The 19,755-nt window shown below is 46.0% G+C and overlaps 1 protein-coding gene across 3 annotated transcripts in view; it reads left to right on the top strand.

The window, feature by feature from the left end:
* STXBP4 (syntaxin binding protein 4) overlaps nt 1-19,755 on the top strand; it is a 686,902-nt gene that overhangs the window by 289,978 nt on the left and 377,169 nt on the right. For all 3 annotated transcript variants that reach the window (XM_085617160.1, XM_085617162.1, XM_085617161.1), the window contains exon 10: nt 17,680-17,769. In XM_085617160.1, coding sequence (XP_085473286.1) covers nt 17,680-17,769 — 90 coding nt within the window. The remainder of the gene's footprint in view (nt 1-17,679; nt 17,770-19,755) is intronic.

A 19,755-nucleotide genomic window follows, 5' to 3' on the forward strand; every position in this document is an offset into this window, starting at 1 on the left:
CCTGGTGAGAGCTGAGAACTGCTTTCTACGTCACCTCCTTCATCATGAATGAGAGACTACCACGGATGCTCTTAAGTGTGAGCTGGACATTGTTTCAGCTGGTCAGCATGCATCCCTTAGACCAATCTTGAATTGGATTAGAATTTGGATGAAGCCCGAGCTGAATAGCTACTTGAAAACCTTGTGTGACCTTTGGTCAACTGTTAAGTCAACCAAACTACCTTGGTATAATCTTGTTTCTGCTATTTTTAATTCTATAGGCTGCCACAAGTTGAAGTACTGGGTATTTTAGTCCCAGCGGTGCAGGGGCACACACCCTATGACTTCGGGGTTTCACCCTGTTCCGGACCTACAGAAACACAGAGTCTTCTGGGTGAAGTCAAAGAATCGTTTATTGGCTGCAGACCAATGACAGGTATCCTAGAAGTACACCAGCGTGTATGTTCTCAGGAGACTGCTGCAAATCATAGGAACGGACTTCTCCTTAAGTACAAAATATCATGCTCCAGGCATACATTCCTTGGTTTATGATATGGTCATATAAAGGCATACATTTCAAACGAAAAAGCAGAGTCATGATGACCATCCCACATTCCAGTTCGGCCAGCCCACAATGATTTACACAGGAAGGTTCAGATCCCATGTTTGAAGTAAATAGACCCCCCAATAAACATGAGCATCTCCTGTTTTGGGAAACAAGTAATAAAGCAAGAACAAGCAGGTGTAGAAGAGATTAGCCGGGGGATTGTGTAGAATGAAAGGGTTTTATGACGGGTCAAGCCCTGATACGAATCACAGGTGGAGAGAGGAAGGGGAGCTCGTGAGACCGGTTTGACCCGGGGCAGCAGAGCCAGCTGCCCAGGTCACAGAGAAGTCAGAGGGAAAGCCCATGTACTGTGAGGCCCGTATTAACTCCATCATAGCCTATGTGAGGGCAATGACAAGATGGCCACTGCTTCCAAAATGGAACCCGCGTAGTTGAGCAGAATACGTGTACACAGTGCGTTCGTAACTAGAACGACACGCAAAGCACTCGTACGTGCCGCATTTACCATTCGCGGTTCGCTAATACCAAGATAGACAGGGGTAAGGCCCTGTCCCCTACGCGGTTCCGAAGAGCAAAGTACGACAGACCCTCCTTTTGCCCTTACATAGGCAATCACTATACTCATCTTAATCCGAGTCTAGGTCAATGTTCACGAAGTCATGGAGATGTTGCTGTAGCATCATCCTATTACTTAACTCGTCCCTCGATACAGGTTTCCTTACACATAAGGTAGTACAGAGACCACATATCGCAGGAGCACACTGTATACATAAACAGAACAGGAAAAGAATGGCTAAGATCATTCCAATGACCATCAGAACTTTCCAACTCCAGGCAGATATCAATTCCCAGAACCATCCCATCAGTGACCAATCTCCCTTATCCACGTGTATGGCTTCAGATATTTTATGGAGTTTTGAGATGGCTTGATACACTGTTGGAGCATTATCTGGTATGAAAATGCAGCAACTGGATTGGATGACCTTGCATACCCCACCGCGGTCTGCAAGAATAACGTCTAGGACCATGCGGTTCTGCAAAGTCATAAGGCGATCCGCTTGGAGCTCAGCTGTCAAATTACTAAGGGCACCAGCCGTTACATTGACGGTGGATTCAACCACACGAGTCAGCTGTCTCAGGTTCCTACTATTGACCATAGGTCCCCAAAATGGCAGGAAACCCAAGAAGAAGTCTCCTGCTTCCTGACCGGCAGTGTCCTCCTTACTGATCACACCTCTCACAACTCTGGTCTTGTGATAATCAGAGGCGGCAGTAAATGTCGGCGGTAGCAAGTTCGCAATATAACATGTGCCCGAGAAATCAGGGGGCAACCATGTATATGCTCGGTCATGACAGATGAAATATGTGCCCTTAGCAGCCAAAAACGCAGGGGAAAACTGTGACGGGAAAGTGTACGTTTCAGTACAGTCACTTCTTCCCAGTTGAGCCCTAGGGTTCTGACCATTACCCTGTAAGCAGAACCGACCCATGTGGGGTACGACCCAGATTGGAGATGAGATTTTTCGCTGTCTTTCACCCAGACTAATACTATACCCCGTCGCGTTCCATCCTACATAAGGTCTCAACTCTTCTTTGGGAATGGATGAGTATGCATTAATATCTCTACTCATATCGGCAACTCCTTTCATCAAAGCCCTATTATTGGTGATGGGTCTGATGGAACGCGGTGGGCGAGGGGAGTATGTATCTAGAGCGTAGAGAAACATGGTTTGGAATGCCCATGACGATCCATTGTAACTGTACGGTAGCACCAGGTAGGGAATACCCTTGTTAGTGGTATGTGGCATTAACCCACAGACCCAGCAATTGGTCGTATTCATTACCAGGTGGTGCTGGTGCAAGAGTTGGATAAACGAGTTATTTACGAACTCTGATCGTCGGGTCTGTTCGTGCTCAGGCAAAGGGTGAAAAGAGTGAGAGGAGGCAGTAGAAAGAAGTATAGGCTGTTGAGTGGGTGCAATGGGTTTTGGAGCAGAGAAAAACACATATCCTACAATAAACATCATGATACTACACAGTGTAAAAAAGCACAAAAAGACAAAACATTTACTTCTTACAATCCTACACATCCTGGCTTGAAAGTTCACTTCCTCAATCTGTCTCTCCATCTTACAAAACTCCATCCTCTACTCGGGCCGCTCGCGGTGGATGAGTTTCTTCTGCTAAGGAGTACGCCTGTCAGTCCAGGGAAACGCCCTAGACCAACCAGAACCGTCGACCTAGCGTCTTCGGCCTGTACCCCAAAGTCTTGGCACCGCGACCCTGCGGCAGAACCCGGATGGTGGTTCGAAAAACAAAAATCAAGAAAGTCCTTCAGATGGGAGAGCAAGAAATGTCAAAAGGGAAATAATGAGGGAATCTTTATTTGTCCATGGGCCTAGGTCTCAAATTATAGCGGAGACGGCCAGGTGTTGTTTGGTCTTGAAAAAGAAGTTCAGGCTCAGTGGTGTCCAGTCGATTTGATGGCGGCACAGCTTCCTGCAGAATATTGTCACTCTCTTGGACTGAAGCTGTGTCTTTTAGGCGTGCGTCACTGAATGGTACAAAACGAGGCACAATGTCTGTCTCTGAGTCGGCGATACCCTCTTTGACCCACTGGTCATATGGCAGAGGCAATGGAACTACCTTGCAGTGAGTACCATGAATCCAGTGCTTCTTCCCTTTCACTCGCACTGCTGATCTTGTCGAAAGAAGAACAAGATGAGGGCCGATCCAACGAGGCTCGTCGTTGCCCTTACGCTGGAAATTCCGTACTAGGACCCACGAACCAGGGTTGATGGGGTGTCCAGGAGGTTCAGAGGCTTGGGGAAGAGTATCATGTACCTGTTGGTGCAAAACACGCAGTTTAACAGTCAAATCATACAGGTAATCGAGCAGTACTGGATGCTCTATCTCACTGAACTTCGTAGGCCTTGGCACACCCCATACGTTGGCCGGGCGGCCAAAGACTACTTCATAAGGACTAAGTCCCACTCGTGAGTGTATCGTCATTCTGGTGGACAAGAGTGCTAGGGGCAGAGCGTCAGGCCATTTAAGACCAGTGCTCGCCTGAATTTTGGCCAACTTAAGCTTTAAGGCTCCATTGTAACGTTCAACCAGTCCAGCTGATTGGGGGTGATTTGCAGCGTGAAATTTCTGCCTTATGCCTAAACCTTCACATACATTCTTCATCACTTTACCCACAAACTCACTCCCGTTATCACACCATACCATTCTCGGCATCCCAAACCTGGGGAAAAACTCCTTCACAAGGGCTTTGGCTGTGGATAGGGCAGTGTTATCTTTCAGAGGATAAGCCTCTACCCATTTGGAGAAAGCACAAACAACCACCAATACATATTTCAGGTTGTGGCACCTTTCCATGTGAATAAAGTCCAGCTGCAAGACTTCGAATGGACATGATGGGGGTGCAAAGTGACCGGCCGGAGTTGGGGTTCCCCTACCAGGGTTGTACTTCAAGCATACCATACAATTCTTGACCACATTCTCTGCACACTTGGGAATCCCAACATTCTGCCATACTGGAGCCAACAACTTACAGATACCTTTCGTACTGATATGTGCCATTCCATGCGCCATAGTAACCACTGGAAGCACATATGCATCAGGCAACAACCATCGCCCACGTTCTGTCAGGTCAATCCAACAACCATTCTCATCCAACTTACCCATACTCTCTCTCCACTTGCTTAACTCTTCTTCTGTAGCTTCAGCCTGAAGCGACTTCACACTCTCTATTGTGTTCTCACACATTCCCACATCATTAACCCATCTTGCGGGGCCTGCAACATACATTCTAGTCCTCACATTCTGTGCGGTTTCTCTCGCGGTCTCATCAGCAAACGCATTCCCACGTCCAACATCATCGGTGACTTTCTTGTGCGCACTGCATTTCATGATCGCAACTTGTAAAGGTAGGGTCAGTGACTCAAGGAGATCATTCACCAACTTGCCATTCTGAATTTTAGCTCCATGCGACGTCAGGAACCCACGCTCTTTCCACAATCGCCCAAAATTATGAGCCACGCCAAAGGCGTATTGGCTATCTGTGTATATGTTCACTCTCATTCCTTCAGACAGCACGCATGCTCTCGTGAGGGCAATTAATTCTGCTGCTTGGGCCGAATTATGTGGCACTCGTGCAGTTTCCACGACCGTGTGTAAAGTCGTGATAGCATATGCAGCAGTCGTGTCACCATTAGGGAGCTTGGAACAGGACCCATCTACCCATAAAGTGCCATCACATTCAGTCAGGGGAGTATCTTTGAGATCTACTCTCCCTTTCGTCTCTTCTTCTGTTCTGAACAGACAGTCATGTTGCTCAATCTCATCTGAGTCTGCTGGAATCGGCAATAATGTGGCTGGATTCAGCGTATTGCATCTTTTTATGTGAACGTGATTCGCTAACAGTGTGAGTTCATACCCTGATAATCGCGCACTAGTCAGGTGTTGTGTCTTGGTTCTATTCAATAATGTGTCTACAGCGTGTGGAACCATAACGATCAATGTGTTGTCCATTACCAGACCAGCAGATTGTCGGATAGACATCGCTGCAGCAGCTGTCGCTCTCAGACAGCTTGGCAATGCCCTCGCTACAGGGTCCAAGGTGGATGAAAAATATGCGCATGGGCGCGGTCTGTCGCCAAAAGGCTGTGTTAACACTGACAACGCACATCCATCTTTCTCGTGAACATACAATGTAAAAGGCTTACTGTAGTCGGGAGTGCCCAACACAGGAGCTGAACACAACGCATTGCGCAATTCCACAAAACTTTTCTGGCACTCTTCAGACCATGGGATAGGATTCGGTGTGTCTTTGCATGTTAAGGCTAACAAAGGTTTTGCCAATAAGGAAAAACTTGGGATCCAATGCCTACAGTATGAGGTAATACCCAAGAAAGCACGCACTTCTCTCTGTGTCTTTGGCACACTCAACTGTGCAATGGCTTGAATTCTCTCTGGGGTCAGTTTCCTTCCCTCCTTCGATAAGAGATGACCTAAGTAGGTCACCTCTTGTCGACAATATTGCAGCTTAGAGAGAGACACTTTGTGATGGTAAGCTGATAAATGGCGCAACAGTGACAATGTGGCTTCTTTACAGATCTTCTCAGTATCCGCGGCGATCAGTAAATCGTCCACGTACTGGATCAGGATAGCGCCACTAGGTAAAACAAGTGCATCAAGCTGCGCTTTCAGAGCTTGACTATATATGGATGGACTCTCGCAGTAGCCCTGGGGAGCGCGTTTGAAGCGGAAGCTTCGGCCTCCCAGACTAAAACCAAAAATGTCTCTGCTCTCTTCTGCAATTGGGATACTAAAGAAAGCATTCTTTAAATCGATCACTGAAAACCATGCAGCAGAGGCTGGAATCATCGTTAACAAGGCAGTTATATCGGGGACAACCGGAAACTGAGGCACGACAATCTTATTAACCTCTCTAAGATCAATCACAAATCTGTAAACAGGTGGCTGTGAAGGGTCCGTTCGTTTTAAAACAGGTAAAATCGGGCTATTGCAAACGTTGCCTCTTGTCTCTTCAATCACACCCTTATTAATCAAGTCGCTGACAATGTGTAACAATGCTTTCTGCCCTTCATTAGAGATCTTGTACTGGGGAATACGTGGCAGTCTGACATTAGCCTTTAGAGTCACCACATATGGTGGTATTTCCAAGAGGCCCACATCATTGGGACCAGTAGCCCAAAGGGCATCCGGAAGGGATGACAATTCAGGTGGCATCGTGTTTTTAGACAAATACATTGGGGAAACCACTTTCTTGCCTAATGTAAGTTGTACTCCTGAAGGAGAACAATACAGTGTAGCGTGCAATCTTTTCAACAAATCTAATCCCAGCAAATTCTCACCACAACCTGTTGTCAGGATCAGGGGCGCTTTCAGCTCGCAAGGTCCAACAGAAAGTGACATGGGACTGGAAATCGGGTTCCTAACTGGGGCGCCAGAAAAACCTACTGAAACATTTATATCGCCAGACAAAGGTGCGCCAGGGAGTTTTGAATGCATAATTGAACTCTTTGCAGCACCAGTGTCTAGCAGAAAAGGCTCCGTTACATTTGCTGTAGTCACCTCAACATACGGTCCACTCTGATCCACTGGCACTGAAACAACTCCCTCTCTCTGTCTATGGCTGTCCTAGTAACCATTATTTTCTGCATCGCCATCTTCTGCATAATAATCATTATTGTAATACTGTGCCGTATTACCAGTCGCGTTAGCTTGCTGATCAAAACTATTAATTGCGCTTTGGGGCGGAAGAGGACGCGCGTTTTGGGGAACACTTCCACGCCCTCTGCCTCTAGGAGCTTGCTGACCACCTCTACCTCTTGCGCCATACGTATTACCATTCCGTTGCATTAATTTAGGACAACTATATTTAAAATGACCTTCCTCTTTACAGTATGAACATTGGTTGGGACCTACAGGGACACGTGGTTGATAATACCCATTCATTTTCTGGTTTGTCTGAAATTGTTGGGGTTGGTGATAGACACCTTGGGGTTGTCTATAATTATTACCACCGCCACGTGGTGGATAGGCTTGCTGTAGAAGGACCTTCGTCTTTAGTTCCTTCGTTTTCTTCTCCGTCCTATCTTTCTCGTCTTTATCTCTGTTTTCATAATACTGTGCAGTAGCCAGTATTTGCGCTGAAGAGGAAACAGCCCAAGAACTCTCTGAATCTTTCAACTTTTTACACAGGTCAGGGAGTAGATTCTGCACAAACTTATCCACAAACAACCGTTGTCCACCCTCAGTACTCATATCTTGCCCACTGTGGTCAATAAACGTTTCCTCAAACCTAGTAAAGAAGTCTGACACTGTCTCATCTTTCTTTTGCTTGCACGCAGATAACTTGTCCCAATTTACGCGCATCGCAGGCATTATTGTCTTCATATACGTGATGATTCTACCAGGCAATTCAGCTACTAAAGGTTCTGGTTTCGCACCACCCGTTTGTCTAGCATCAGCGGCAACAATGTTAGCCCATGTATCCCCTAGTTCTGCATTGTGATCTACATTACGAATTGATCCCCATAGAGGCTGTGGAACAACATTACCGAACAACATGTCTATGTCGGCCAGATTCATAATGCATGACCCTGCCGTCTGTGACAACTCTTTATAATAACCTGCTGGGTTTTTACGGGGATCAGGCAATGTCTGCTTAAGTGCTAACACCTCAGAGCACTTCCACGGAACGTGCACCCAAACACGTTGGAAATGCGCTGGCACAGCGGGGTTATTGCCGACAGCTGCAACTGCTTCCTTCCACACCGGGGGAACTTCTCTCATAGGGTATTGTCGCGCTTTTGCCTTATTCCCTACAAGGACCTCTTGTTCAAACAATGACTGTTGGCAATCGTCATTCCTTAAGGACAGTACAATCGCAACTGCTTTATCTACTTCGCGGTCCACAATTATACCAGTTCCAAAATCGCACCTCACTCTACACAATTCCTGCGGGTTCGGATTTCTACCACTATCCTCCAATTCTTCACAGAGAATTTCACACATTTTCTCAAATACATATCTCTGTTTCGGGGCATCCCATTGATGGAAAGTGTTAACAACCGATTCCACATCATACAGTGAAGGAAAAACGATCCATCTACGCGCCATGTGATCTATTACCCTTTTCTCATCGGGGTTAGGCAATTGGCTGCGCAACTGCTTACGCTGTACACCAGGAGTTGCACCAGATGACCCAAAGAGAGGCGACATTAATGTAGTAACCACATTAGCTAAACGCTGTCGTGCTGAAGGGGAAGCTGAGGCGAGAACAGGGGGAAAAACAGAGGGAAGAAAAGAGGATGTAGAGACAGGTACTGGAGTGGTGGAAGGAAGAGTGTGAAGGGAGGCAGTTACTGGATTAGGCAAAGTCGCAGGAAGTGCGGGGGCAGTTGGAAGCACTACTGGAGGCGCTTGAGAGGACTGCGCTACAGGAATAGGAACTGGTTGCAAAGCAACTGGCGGTTGCGGCAGGGCTTGCAGTATATGCACTGGAGGTGGCATATTTACAAGCTGGGGAGGCGCCGTAGCAGTTTGAGCGTACGGAGGTGGCGAACTCAACAAATGTGACATCAAGGGATCTTTCTCCTTTTCTTCTGACTCATCCTGCTTAGAATATGGCAAAGCTGGGTAACATTTGTCAATCCCTAACTTACGCTGCCTGTGCGTTTGCTCATTCATTTGCTCCTCTTCATTGTCTTTAAATTGTATAGCTGCTTGCATTACTGACATACCTCTCTCTCTCTTATTCTTTTTCGCTAGCTTAATTTCCTTCTGTTTGGCTTCTTTTCGCCATAAGCGGAAAGAGTCAAACATCGCCGGCCGGGCTTTCTTCTTAAACAGTTTAATTTCCAGATTATCTAGAATATCGGTATCGAAACTACCATTTTGGGGCCATTTTAAAACACCGTCTTTCCTGGTGTAGTGGATCCACACTTCGTTATATGCAATGGGGCCTACGCCATGTTTCACATAGAGCTCATAAGTTGGAGTTCCAACCGGAGGAACCGGACATGATTCCTCTAGCTGGAAATCTTTTCCACAACCCAAACAGAATAATCTACCAAATAGTCTAGAACCAGGCATCTTCGCTCACTAGTCTAGATCCAAACGTCAAAGGATTATCGATTACGATATTCTCGTGAATACACGAATCCTCTGGCTTTGGGGTTTGCAAACACCAAATCACCAATTACCAAATCAAACCAAACGATCCCGAGGGATACCAAAACAAAAGGGAGACGCTCCACTTATACTTAACTGAATATTGCTGATCGATGACGTCACCAGAAGACTCTCTCGGTTGTTTCGCTCTCTCAAACTCGTCAAGGGTCCAAAACAGGTCGATTAATCAGGGCAGCAGTCCTTCGTAGCCGTCGGGACGCGGAGAACCTCGCAGAAAAGACTTTCGGACCACGTCGACATGCAGGGGTCGATGAAGTGGCGGCCTTCCTCCGGAATTTCCACACGAAGCTCCTCACGAACCTCTGGCTTGGACTGGTACCGCTGAAATCGGCCCCACGTTGGGCGCCAAACTGAAGTACTGGGTATTTTAGTCCCACCGGTGCAGGGGCACACACCCTATGACTTCGGGGTTTCACCCTGTTCCGGACCTACAGAAACACAGAGTCTTCTGGGTGAAGTCAAAGAATCGTTTATTGGCTGCAGACCAATGACAGGTATCCTAGAAGTACACCAGCGTGTATGTTCTCAGGAGACTGCTGCAAATCATAGGAACGGACTTCTCCTTAAGTACAAAATATCATGCTCCAGGCATACATTCCTTGGTTTATGATATGGTCATATAAAGGCATACATTTCAAACGAAAAAGCAGAGTCATGATGACCATCCCACATTCCAGTTCGGCCAGCCCACAATGATTTACACAGGAAGGTTCAGATCCCATGTTTGAAGTAAATAGACCCCCCAATAAACATGAGCATCTCCTGTTTTGGGAAACAAGTAATAAAGCAAGAACAAGCAGGTGTAGAAGAGATTAGCCGGGGGATTGTGTAGAATGAAAGGGTTTTATGACGGGTCAAGCCCTGATACGAATCACAGGTGGAGAGAGGAAGGGGAGCTCGTGAGACCGGTTTGACCCGGGGCAGCAGAGCCAGCTGCCCAGGTCACAGAGAAGTCAGAGGGAAAGCCCATGTACTGTGAGGCCCGTATTAACTCCATCATAGCCTATGTGAGGGCAATGACAAGATGGCCACTGCTTCCAAAATGGAACCCGCATAGTTGAGCAGAATACGTGTACACAGTGCGTTCGTAACTAGAACGACACGCAAAGCACTCGTACGTGCCGCATTTACCATTCGCGGTTCGCTAATACCAAGATAGACAGGGGTAAGGCCCTGTCCCCTACGCGGTTCCGAAGAGCAAAGTACGACAAGTTCTGGTCCAACCCTGAGAGTATGTCCTCAACGAGTGTGTGGTTAGTAAAAAAGAAGTACTGGGATTGCAATGTTGCACACATGTGTGACAAACTAGCAACGTGTTACCAAGTTTTGAAACCTTTTACTTTTTTCATTAAATGTTGAGCTTGAAACTGTGCTAGATGCAATCAACTGTGGAATATAGAAGGGGAAACTGTGCCTGCCATCAAGTTAATCCTACTACTTCAGACTCGTGAGGTACTGCATCTTCACCTTACTTTTATATAGCATCTAATCCATGTGTCACTTGTACATTTCCACCAATGGATCTTGGTGCCGGAGGTTATACATTATATTAACTTAACTTTAATTCCTGGCCTTAGATGGATTAATGTCTATTCTTCATGTCCCTGCTTTAGCACTTTATGGGCTATTTGCACAAGCAGCAAGTCTTGCATTTTTAAAATCCTATATTAAAACAGATGTTTTCATCAGACAGATCTCTGAAAGTAGATGTATTGTTAGTTTTTAATCGTGATGTAAGCGTTTTTCATATTTAGCTGCTCACACCTTAAGGACTTTTTTGCACTATTGTAAGTACTGGGAAGCACTTGCAATTTTTCATCAAGTTTATTTTTACACCTTATTCAAAGAGGAGTGTCACTCAACTTAGAGCAGTGTACGGCTGGTTTAGTAACAGTTTTTAAGAAAAATAACCTTATGGTATGACACTAATTGTATATGTTTTATTCATGTGTTTTTATAATCTGTTTTATATTGTATGACTTACACTTGTAATCTTAAACAATCAATCAATCAGTTAATCAGGGAATTGTAAGCACGCTTCTCACCCGTGAGGGTCTCAAGGCGTTGAGGGAGGGGGGGTTCCGCAGATCTCTTTAGCCGAAGAGCCAGGTCTTGAGGGTCTTCCTGAAGGTTTTCAGGGAGGGGGCGCATCTGATGTCTGCCGGTAGTTCGTTCCAGGTCTTGGCTGCAATGTTAGAGAAGTATCTTCTGCCTGCTCTGGCTCTGTGGATGCACAGGGTTTCGGCCAGTGCAAGGTTGGAAGATCGGACGTTTCTTTTGGGTACGTGGAAGTTGATTCTGTCGTTGAGGTATTTGGGTCCATTGTTGTGTAGGCATTTGTAGGCATGAGTGAGGATTTTGAAAGTGACTGTTTTCTCCACAGGGAGCCAGTGGAGACTTCGTAGGTATTGACTGGTGTGTTTGTGCCGGGGGATGCCGAGGACGAGTCTCGTGGCGGTGTTCTGTATTGTCTGGAGATTGCGGAGAAGGGACTTGTTGATGCTGGCGTAGAGTGCATTTCCATATTCCAGTCTGCTGGTGATGAGTGCATGGGTGACTGTCTTCCTTGACTCGGGGGGGGGGTGATCCACTTGAAGGTCTTGCGTAGGGTGTTGAAGCAGCTGGAGGTGACGGCGCTGGCCTGTCGGTTCATGGTGCGTGATGAGTCTAGTACGAAGCCGAGGTTCTTAGCGTGGTCTGAGGGGGTAGGTGGGCTTCCAAGGGCGGTCGGCCACCAGGTGCTGTCCCATGCAGAAGGGGTGGTACCGAGGACGAGGACTTCTGTTTTCTCGGTGTTGAGCTTCAGGCAGCTGTTGGTCATCCAGGTGTTGAGCTTCAGGCAGCTGTTGGTCATCCAAACTGCGACGTCTTGCATTCCTTTCTGGAAGTTAAGTTTGGCATTGGTGGGGTCTTTGGTGAGGGAGAGGATGAGCTGGGCGTCGTCGGGGTAGGATACGATGTTGAGTCCGTTTTGTCAGACGATGGCTGCGAGGGGGGCCATGTAGATGTTGAAGAGGGTGGGGCTCAGGAATGAACCCTGTGGCACTCCGCAGGTGATTTTCGTGGGGTCAGAGAGGATGGGTGGGAGTCTGATCCTTTGGCTTCTTCCGGTGAGGAATGATCAGATCCCGTCCAGGCCTGTAACTTGTATGCCTGCGTCATGTAGTCTGGCGACTAGTGAGCGGTGGGAGACGGTGTCGAAGGCCACTGATAGGTCGAGTAAGATGAGGGCTGCAGAGTGGCCTTGGTCCAGGAGGGTGTGGATGTCATCTGTGGTGGTGAGTTGAGCGGTCTCTGTGCTGTGGTTGCTTCGAAGTCTGGATTGGCATGGGTCGAAGACGGCATTCTCTTCAATGAACCTTGTCAGTTTGCTATTGACTGTTTTCTCTGCAACTTTAACTGCGAAGGAGAGTAGCGAGATGGGCCAATAGTTCTTGAGGTCGGTGGGGTCAGCTGTGGACTTCTTGAGCAGAGGTCTGACTTCTTCGCGCTTCCAGTCATCTGGGAAGATGCCTGTTTAGAAGGTGGTGTTGATGGTGCGTTGTAGTTCGGGTGCGATGGAAGCCACGGCTCTGTGGTAGATGTGATGGGGCAGGGGTCAGTGGGGGCCCCGAGTGGATGCCTTTCATGGTTGAGGTGGTATCTTCGGCCGTGATCGGTGTCCAGTTGGAGATGGTGGGCTGACTGGTGCTTCTTTGGGGCGGAGGGCCGTTTGTGGCACCTGGTGGATGGTCGATGAAGTTGTCATAGAGGCTTTTGATCTTGAGGTGGAAATAGGTTCCAAGCTTGTCGCAGAGGTCTTGGGATGGAGTGATGTCTGTGGCTTCGCTGCGTGGGTTGGTGAATTCTTGAATGACACTGAAAAGTTCCTTGGAGTTGGTGGAGTTGGCCAGGATTTTGTTGTGGATAAAGTTCCTCTTGGTGGCTCTGATCTGGTTGTGGTAGTCCGTCATGGAGTCCTTTTAGGTGGTGTGGTTTTCGGTGGTCTTGGTGTTTCTCCAATTCTTCTCCAGGCGTCTGCAGGTGCGTCTGGCTTTTTGGAAAGCGATGGTGAACCAGTTGGCTTTCCTGGGGCATTGTCTGTCGGGGCTGCGTAGCAGGGTGACCTCGTCTGCGCAGATCCGAGATGAAGTGAGTATCCCTGATCCCATAAACTCAATTAGTAATTGGGACAGCAACTGTGCTTAGGGAGAAAAGGAATCTGCAACAGTTGCATTACAGATCCAGTCAGCACAATGGGGCAAAGTGACATGACAGTGTCCCAAATAGACCTTTTTTTCATTTTCAACCCATAGGTGCCTTCTGAGATACATCTGAGATACATCAACCTCTTAACTGTTCAAATGAGACATAAAGGGAAATCAGACCTCCAGTGCAGAGTGGCCAACACTCTGATGCCTGCATCAAGGAAGGAGCTTTCAATCCCTGGCTCCTGCCATGGCGTTCAAGTTATGTAATCTTACACCTAGAGATATAAATGTGCTGAAGGATCCATTAACCCAGGTGCATTCTGAAAGAAGAACAAGAAGTGGGATATGTAGGTAATGTACCAAGTGCAGACGTGTTAAGAGCATACAGCTTCCTTTTGGAAAGAGAGAACATAAATAGGCTATCAAAATTGTTTGTTGTGCTAGATAGCACTGACACATCATAGAAATACCATTGCCCGCTGTAACCAGCATTCAACACTTGAAGGGGACTTGATGGGCACTGGGCACTTGGAGGGAGGTCACCGGCCTCTGTATATCCCAGGTGGTTAGGCATCAAATACTTAAATAGAAGAAAGAAACTTAAAGAGCTTGAAAGGCCAAAACAGGATCTAAACAAACTCTATTCCTACTCTTCCTGAAACATCTCAAGTGACAAGGAGGGGATTTGAGACCCTGTTGATCAAAAGGTTATATCCGAATTTTTTAAACTACATTTTACGGGGAAGAAATCAAATAAAACTAACTCAAATGTTTGTGGTGAGTCGTTGGAGCGAGTTGCCTGAGGGAAAGGAGATTTGAGCAAGCAATTTGGAGTGGGAAAGAACAATTTCATGAACTACAAATATGAAATGGAAAGAAAATGAAACTGTAGACTAAGGTATTATAATAGCCCTTGAAGAAATATCTAAACCCTGTTAATTGGTGTAAGCAGTCCATTTATCCAAATATAATTTAAAATATATTTTTAGATCCCTCAATAACCTAATGACCAATCAGAGAGTCGAAAAAAACTACATGAATGGAAATGATAGCTGGTTACTGCAGAATCTGTAATGTACCAAAAACATCCCATGAGACCTAGAGTCAAATGTACCAATAAACCCACACAGATATTCTATCTCGGCCAGATTCTGAAGAGATTTAGTAAATATGGAACATCTGTGCTGATGTATGACTTCAGGAACTTCACAAAGGCATGCCTGGAAACCTGCAACATGCCTTGATCGCTTTTGTGAATACACATTTTTATTATGCCTAGATAAATCTGTGTTGAAAATTGTACCCCCATGTGAAGTAGGTACAGTTGCAGAAGGGAAAAGCCATTACATTTTGCAATAGCATTTTTTTTTAGAAAATGTTTTTAAGTGTGGCTAACCCATCCCCCTCTTTTCCCACTCCACCAATTTTGGAGGTGCTCGGTCCTCTTTTGAGTCATTTAAAACATCTCTGACCCTTTCCAGGTCATAATTATGTCGAAAAAAGATTTGTGAAAATCAACGATCTACTGTGTGGGTGTTCTGTGGACTGAATCTCTGATCATTTCCAGGGCATGATTATGGCAGAGAAAAGTTTGGGAATACCAACAAATTCTTAATACTCACTTCCCACCTTTGCACTTCATGTTTCTAAATATTTCACATGAGTAAAATTGATTGGTCATCCTTTGTGAATACTCTGCAGAATCGAACTGTTTGCTATGTACATGTGTGCATGCCTTTGTGTTTAGTAACGTCTGTGTGTATTGTGTCCTGTTTCTTCCTCTTATTAAATCTTTCTTAAGAACTGATGCTCCACATACATCCCGCCATTCAGAGTGTTTTTCCTTTGAACAAACAGTTGATCCTTAAGTAACACCTGGCTTTGATTTAATCTTCTTGGACTGCTAAACACCACTGCACTAAGTGCCTTCTCATAAAGGTTTATGTCCAGAGGTATGCCTACTTTAAGTTTAGAATCTGTTCTAATATTATATTGGAATAGGACCATCTTGCAACGAAACACACTTGATCTACGGCTCTAACTTATCTCACATGGCTAACCATATATATATATATATATATATATATATATATATATATATATATATATATATATACATATGTATATATATATATATATATATATGTATATATCTCTCTCTCTCTCTCCCTCTCTCGCTCTCTCTCTCCCCCTCTCTCCCTCTCTCTCTCTCTCTCTCTCCCCTCTCCTCTCTCCTCTCTCCCCTCTCCCCTCTCCCCTCTCCCCTCTCCCCTCTCCCCTCTCCCCTCTCCCCTCTCCCCTCTCCCCTCTCCCCTCTCCCCTCTCCCCTCTCTCCTCTCTCCTCTCTCCTCTCTCCTCTCTCTCCTCTCTCCTCTCTCCTCTCTCCTCTCTCCTCTCTCCTCTCTCCTCTCTCCTCTCTCCTCTCTCCTCTCTCCTCTCTCCTCTCTCCTCTCTCCTCTCTCCTCTCTCCTCTCTCCTCTCTCCTCTCTCCTCTCTCCTCTCTCCTCTCTCCTCTCTCCTCTCTCCTCTCTCCTCTCTCCTCTCTCCTCTCTCCTCTCTCCTCTCTCCTCTCTCCTCTCTCCTCTCTCCTCTCTCCTCTCTCTCTCATATAAAACCCTTCAATGCTACCTACTATAAGACTGTCAGAGGACAAGTCATTGCAAGTCATGCCTATTCTGGTAATAGACCTGGGAAGAGGTGGGAGTTTCGGCAATAGGTGACCTATACGAGGATGGTAACCGTCTCCCTTTTAATGATCTTCGAGAGCGACATGATCTCCCGAGGGGGACTTCCTCTTGCATGCGGCCCTGACAGCGGCTATTAGAAAGCACTGGCGAAAGGGATTGCTGGAGCCAGACACGTCTCTTGCTTGTCAATATGTAGTGATGGCGGTGGGCACCTTTAAAGCAGTGACCTGCCTCTACCGACGGATCACACGGGATCTGCGTCAACCCCTGACGGCGTTGGGACTTAAGTGGGAGGCGGATCTGGGAGAACCCATTGCAGACAAGCCCTGGGAGGCGATTGCTGAGCGGCCGTGGAAATGTTCTCGGAATACGCGCTTTCAGCTCATCCAATTCTATGTTTTTCGTAGGGCCTACCTCACACCTGGTAAAATTACTGAATATTTTGGGGTGTCGGCCACCTGTCCCCATTATTACCAGGAAGGGGCGAGTTTTCTCCATATGTTCTGGGATTATCCTCATGTGGGAGGCTTTTGGAGGGAGGTGACGTCTGCTTTGATGACTGTGACGGAGAGGGAGTTAGCCGTGACACGGGGGGTTTGCCTGTTACACTGGTTTCCACACACTGCCAAGACGAAGGTCACCAGCAAGTTCATTGATTTAGGGTTATTCCTGGCTTAGCGAGAAATTCCTTCCCACTGGAAGGCAAGGCAGGGGCCCAGTCTGGCGCGCTGGAATAGAGACCTGGAGAGATGGGCGGAAAGCGAAGGGAACTATAGGTTATGTATGGAACAGCGTAATGGGAGTGAGAAATCAGTGGCAATGGCCTGGGCATGGGTGGCACTCCTGGAGTTGGTCAAGCACCCGACTGTAGAAGACGAGGACTCACTTGACAAGAGAGACGGGGCACGGGTCTCTTGAGCAACCCCTCCCGCCTGCGGGAGTACAGTGCGTGATGGAATCCCTGTGACCATGGTATGGAAATTTCCCCCTGTGTCCCTGATCCACTAAAGACTGCGCGCTGTGAGGTGGCGGGTCTGTTGGGCGGTGCAGGAGTTTTGTTTATCTTCCTGACTATCTTAGTGACCGGCGACCTGGTTGGGTGGGTGGGCAGGGTGGGGGGGTCTTCGTTGGGGGTGTTTCGGAAGTGGGAAGGGAGGGAGGGGGTTGGAGGGGTTGTTTTTTTATTGGTTTGCATCATCGGGCTTGATCATGCATGCAGACGGACTGGGCTCTGTTATGGGCTTCTTGTAGGGGGATGGCGAAGACTTCACAATCAGGTCGTTATTGTATCTTTTGTACTACATGCTGATTACCTCCTTGGATCCTTTCAAGGCTCGCAGAATTGACTGTATATTTGCTGAAAATCAACAAAAGTATGTTTAAAAAAAAAAAAAAAAGCCTATTCTGGTAATAGATATGTTTGCTAGAGTATGAAATTATGAAGTTGGTTGGAAAAAAATATCCTCAAGATGTAGAGTTTCACAATTGTACTAATAAAGGTTTTCCTTTATTCTTCTAATTGTAGGTTCATAACAATGATACAAAAGAACCAGACGAGATTGAGACTCTAAGAAGGGAAAGAAGTGAAGCTTTACGAGAAATAAATAAACTTAAGGTAGGCTTCATTTAGTCCATTTAAATTTCTAGGTAAAGTTTTTTATTATTCTTCGTAATCGGATGGTAATGATAGATTGAAAAAGTATATAGATATTGAAACTCGGAGCTGCTGTTTTATGATGCATGCTGTTTGCCATCACATATACATTAGGTTGTTTCAGTAATGCCTAATTATAACCTGGAACTAACACCTATGTCCTGGGAGCTTCCTTTTGTACAGTAGGGTTCTGAATCAGATTGTCCTTTTCCTAGGCCAGCTTCCTGCACAAGGAATTCGCCAGATAATGAAATCCAAAGGTATGCAGTCTTATTTGGAATACAGTCTTCAGGAGCTGGCCTAGAAAGCAGATTACATGAGTAAACAAGGGCTACCTCATTCTTCTCTAAAAGTCTGAGCAGCATTAGTGATGTGCTCCTTTGCTTTACATGATGAGAAATACTATATGAGAAAGGTAAAGTTTCGTCTTCGGTCCCTAAGAGCTGTAGTTGAATATGCCATGTTTCTTTGCTTTACTTTGAGTAGGTGTAATTGCTTCTTTTACTCTTCCTTTACATTATCAATTTACATTAATCTGTGTCATAACATGTGTTATTCTCCTATCTGTTGAAAGGGAAATATATCACACATCCTTATTGAGAAATAAAAATATAGTGAGCTAAATTTGCAACTTAGCTTTCAGTCTTGAGCATATGCAACACAGTAGTCATATACATTTATTTGTTTGGGGGCTGTCTGACCAGGCGTCAAAAGTTAGGTGAAACAAACATTGTTTGACAATTAGATTACGGAAGAAAACACATCAGCGCTATTTTAAAAAGTAGAAACACAATTTAAATCAGGTGAGATGACGCACCATTTAAAAAAATCTAACGCAATTTGAATCAAGTGAGATGTGTTATTTTGAGAGATTTTGGGGACAGCCTCTGTGGGAAGTATACAAGAAAACATGATTAGCCCAGAGTGAAACACAATGGATAGACATTATTGATTTGTTGCATGTAAGGGAGCTTGATTGAATGGCAAGATTTTATGATTTTTATCTAAAGAAAATAAAAATGACAGACACTGAGAAATTATGATGAGGCCGCTTTGGAAGATAGGTTGGAGGAAACACGGTCAAAAGAAACAGGATATTGAGAGATCATTGAACTCAATTAAAAAAAGATGGTAACACTGAGAGTGACTTCTAAGTTATATTATGTTGTTATGTTATGCAGATTTGTATATCACACTATCATGCAGAAGGGTCTCATGGCTCTGAGCAGGTGTGAGCCTAGTCAAACATGGGGCCTACTGGGACTTGTTGAAAAGCCATGCTTTCAGCTTCTTGCGGTATTCAAGAAGTGAGGAGGGTCTTATGCGTATTGGCAGGTTGCTCCATGCTTTAGGAGCAATGTCGGAGAAGGTGCGACCTCCGGATCTGGTTTTCCATATGTGTGGGATGTGTGCAATAGGAGTCCGGACGAGCAGATGATGTGTCTGAAAATTCATGAAAGCTGACCCTTTTGTTGAGGTATGCTTGGCCAGTGTTATGTAGTTCCTTGGAAGTGTGGATTAGGAGTTTGAATTGTAATAGTTTGTGTAATGAGGAGCCAGTTTAGCTTCTTCATGTTTGGTGTGAAGTAAGTGTGGCGGGGGATTTGAGAGTGATTCTGGCTGTAGAGTTCTGAAGGGTCTGCAGTCTTCTGGTGAGCTTTTTCTTGATCCCAAAAAACTGAGGGTGTTCCCATATTCAAGCTTGCATGTGACCAGGGAGTGCATGACAGTTTTTCCTGTCTTGATTGAAAGCCACTTGAACATTTTCCTCGGCATCTTCAGGGTATGGAAGCATGAGGCGATGATGGCATTGATATGGGCTGTCATATCAAGTTTGCTGTCTATGACGATCCAACATTGTTAGCGTGGGTGGTGGAGGTGAGTTTCAGTCCTATCTGTATTGGCCAACAGGTGGAGTCCCATGGTGAAGTGCTCTTCTTGGAGATC

The sequence above is a fragment of the Triturus cristatus genome, chromosome 7, assembly GCF_964204655.1.
Source record: "Triturus cristatus chromosome 7, aTriCri1.1, whole genome shotgun sequence".
In the NCBI taxonomy this organism is placed as follows: Eukaryota; Metazoa; Chordata; class Amphibia; order Caudata; family Salamandridae; genus Triturus; species Triturus cristatus.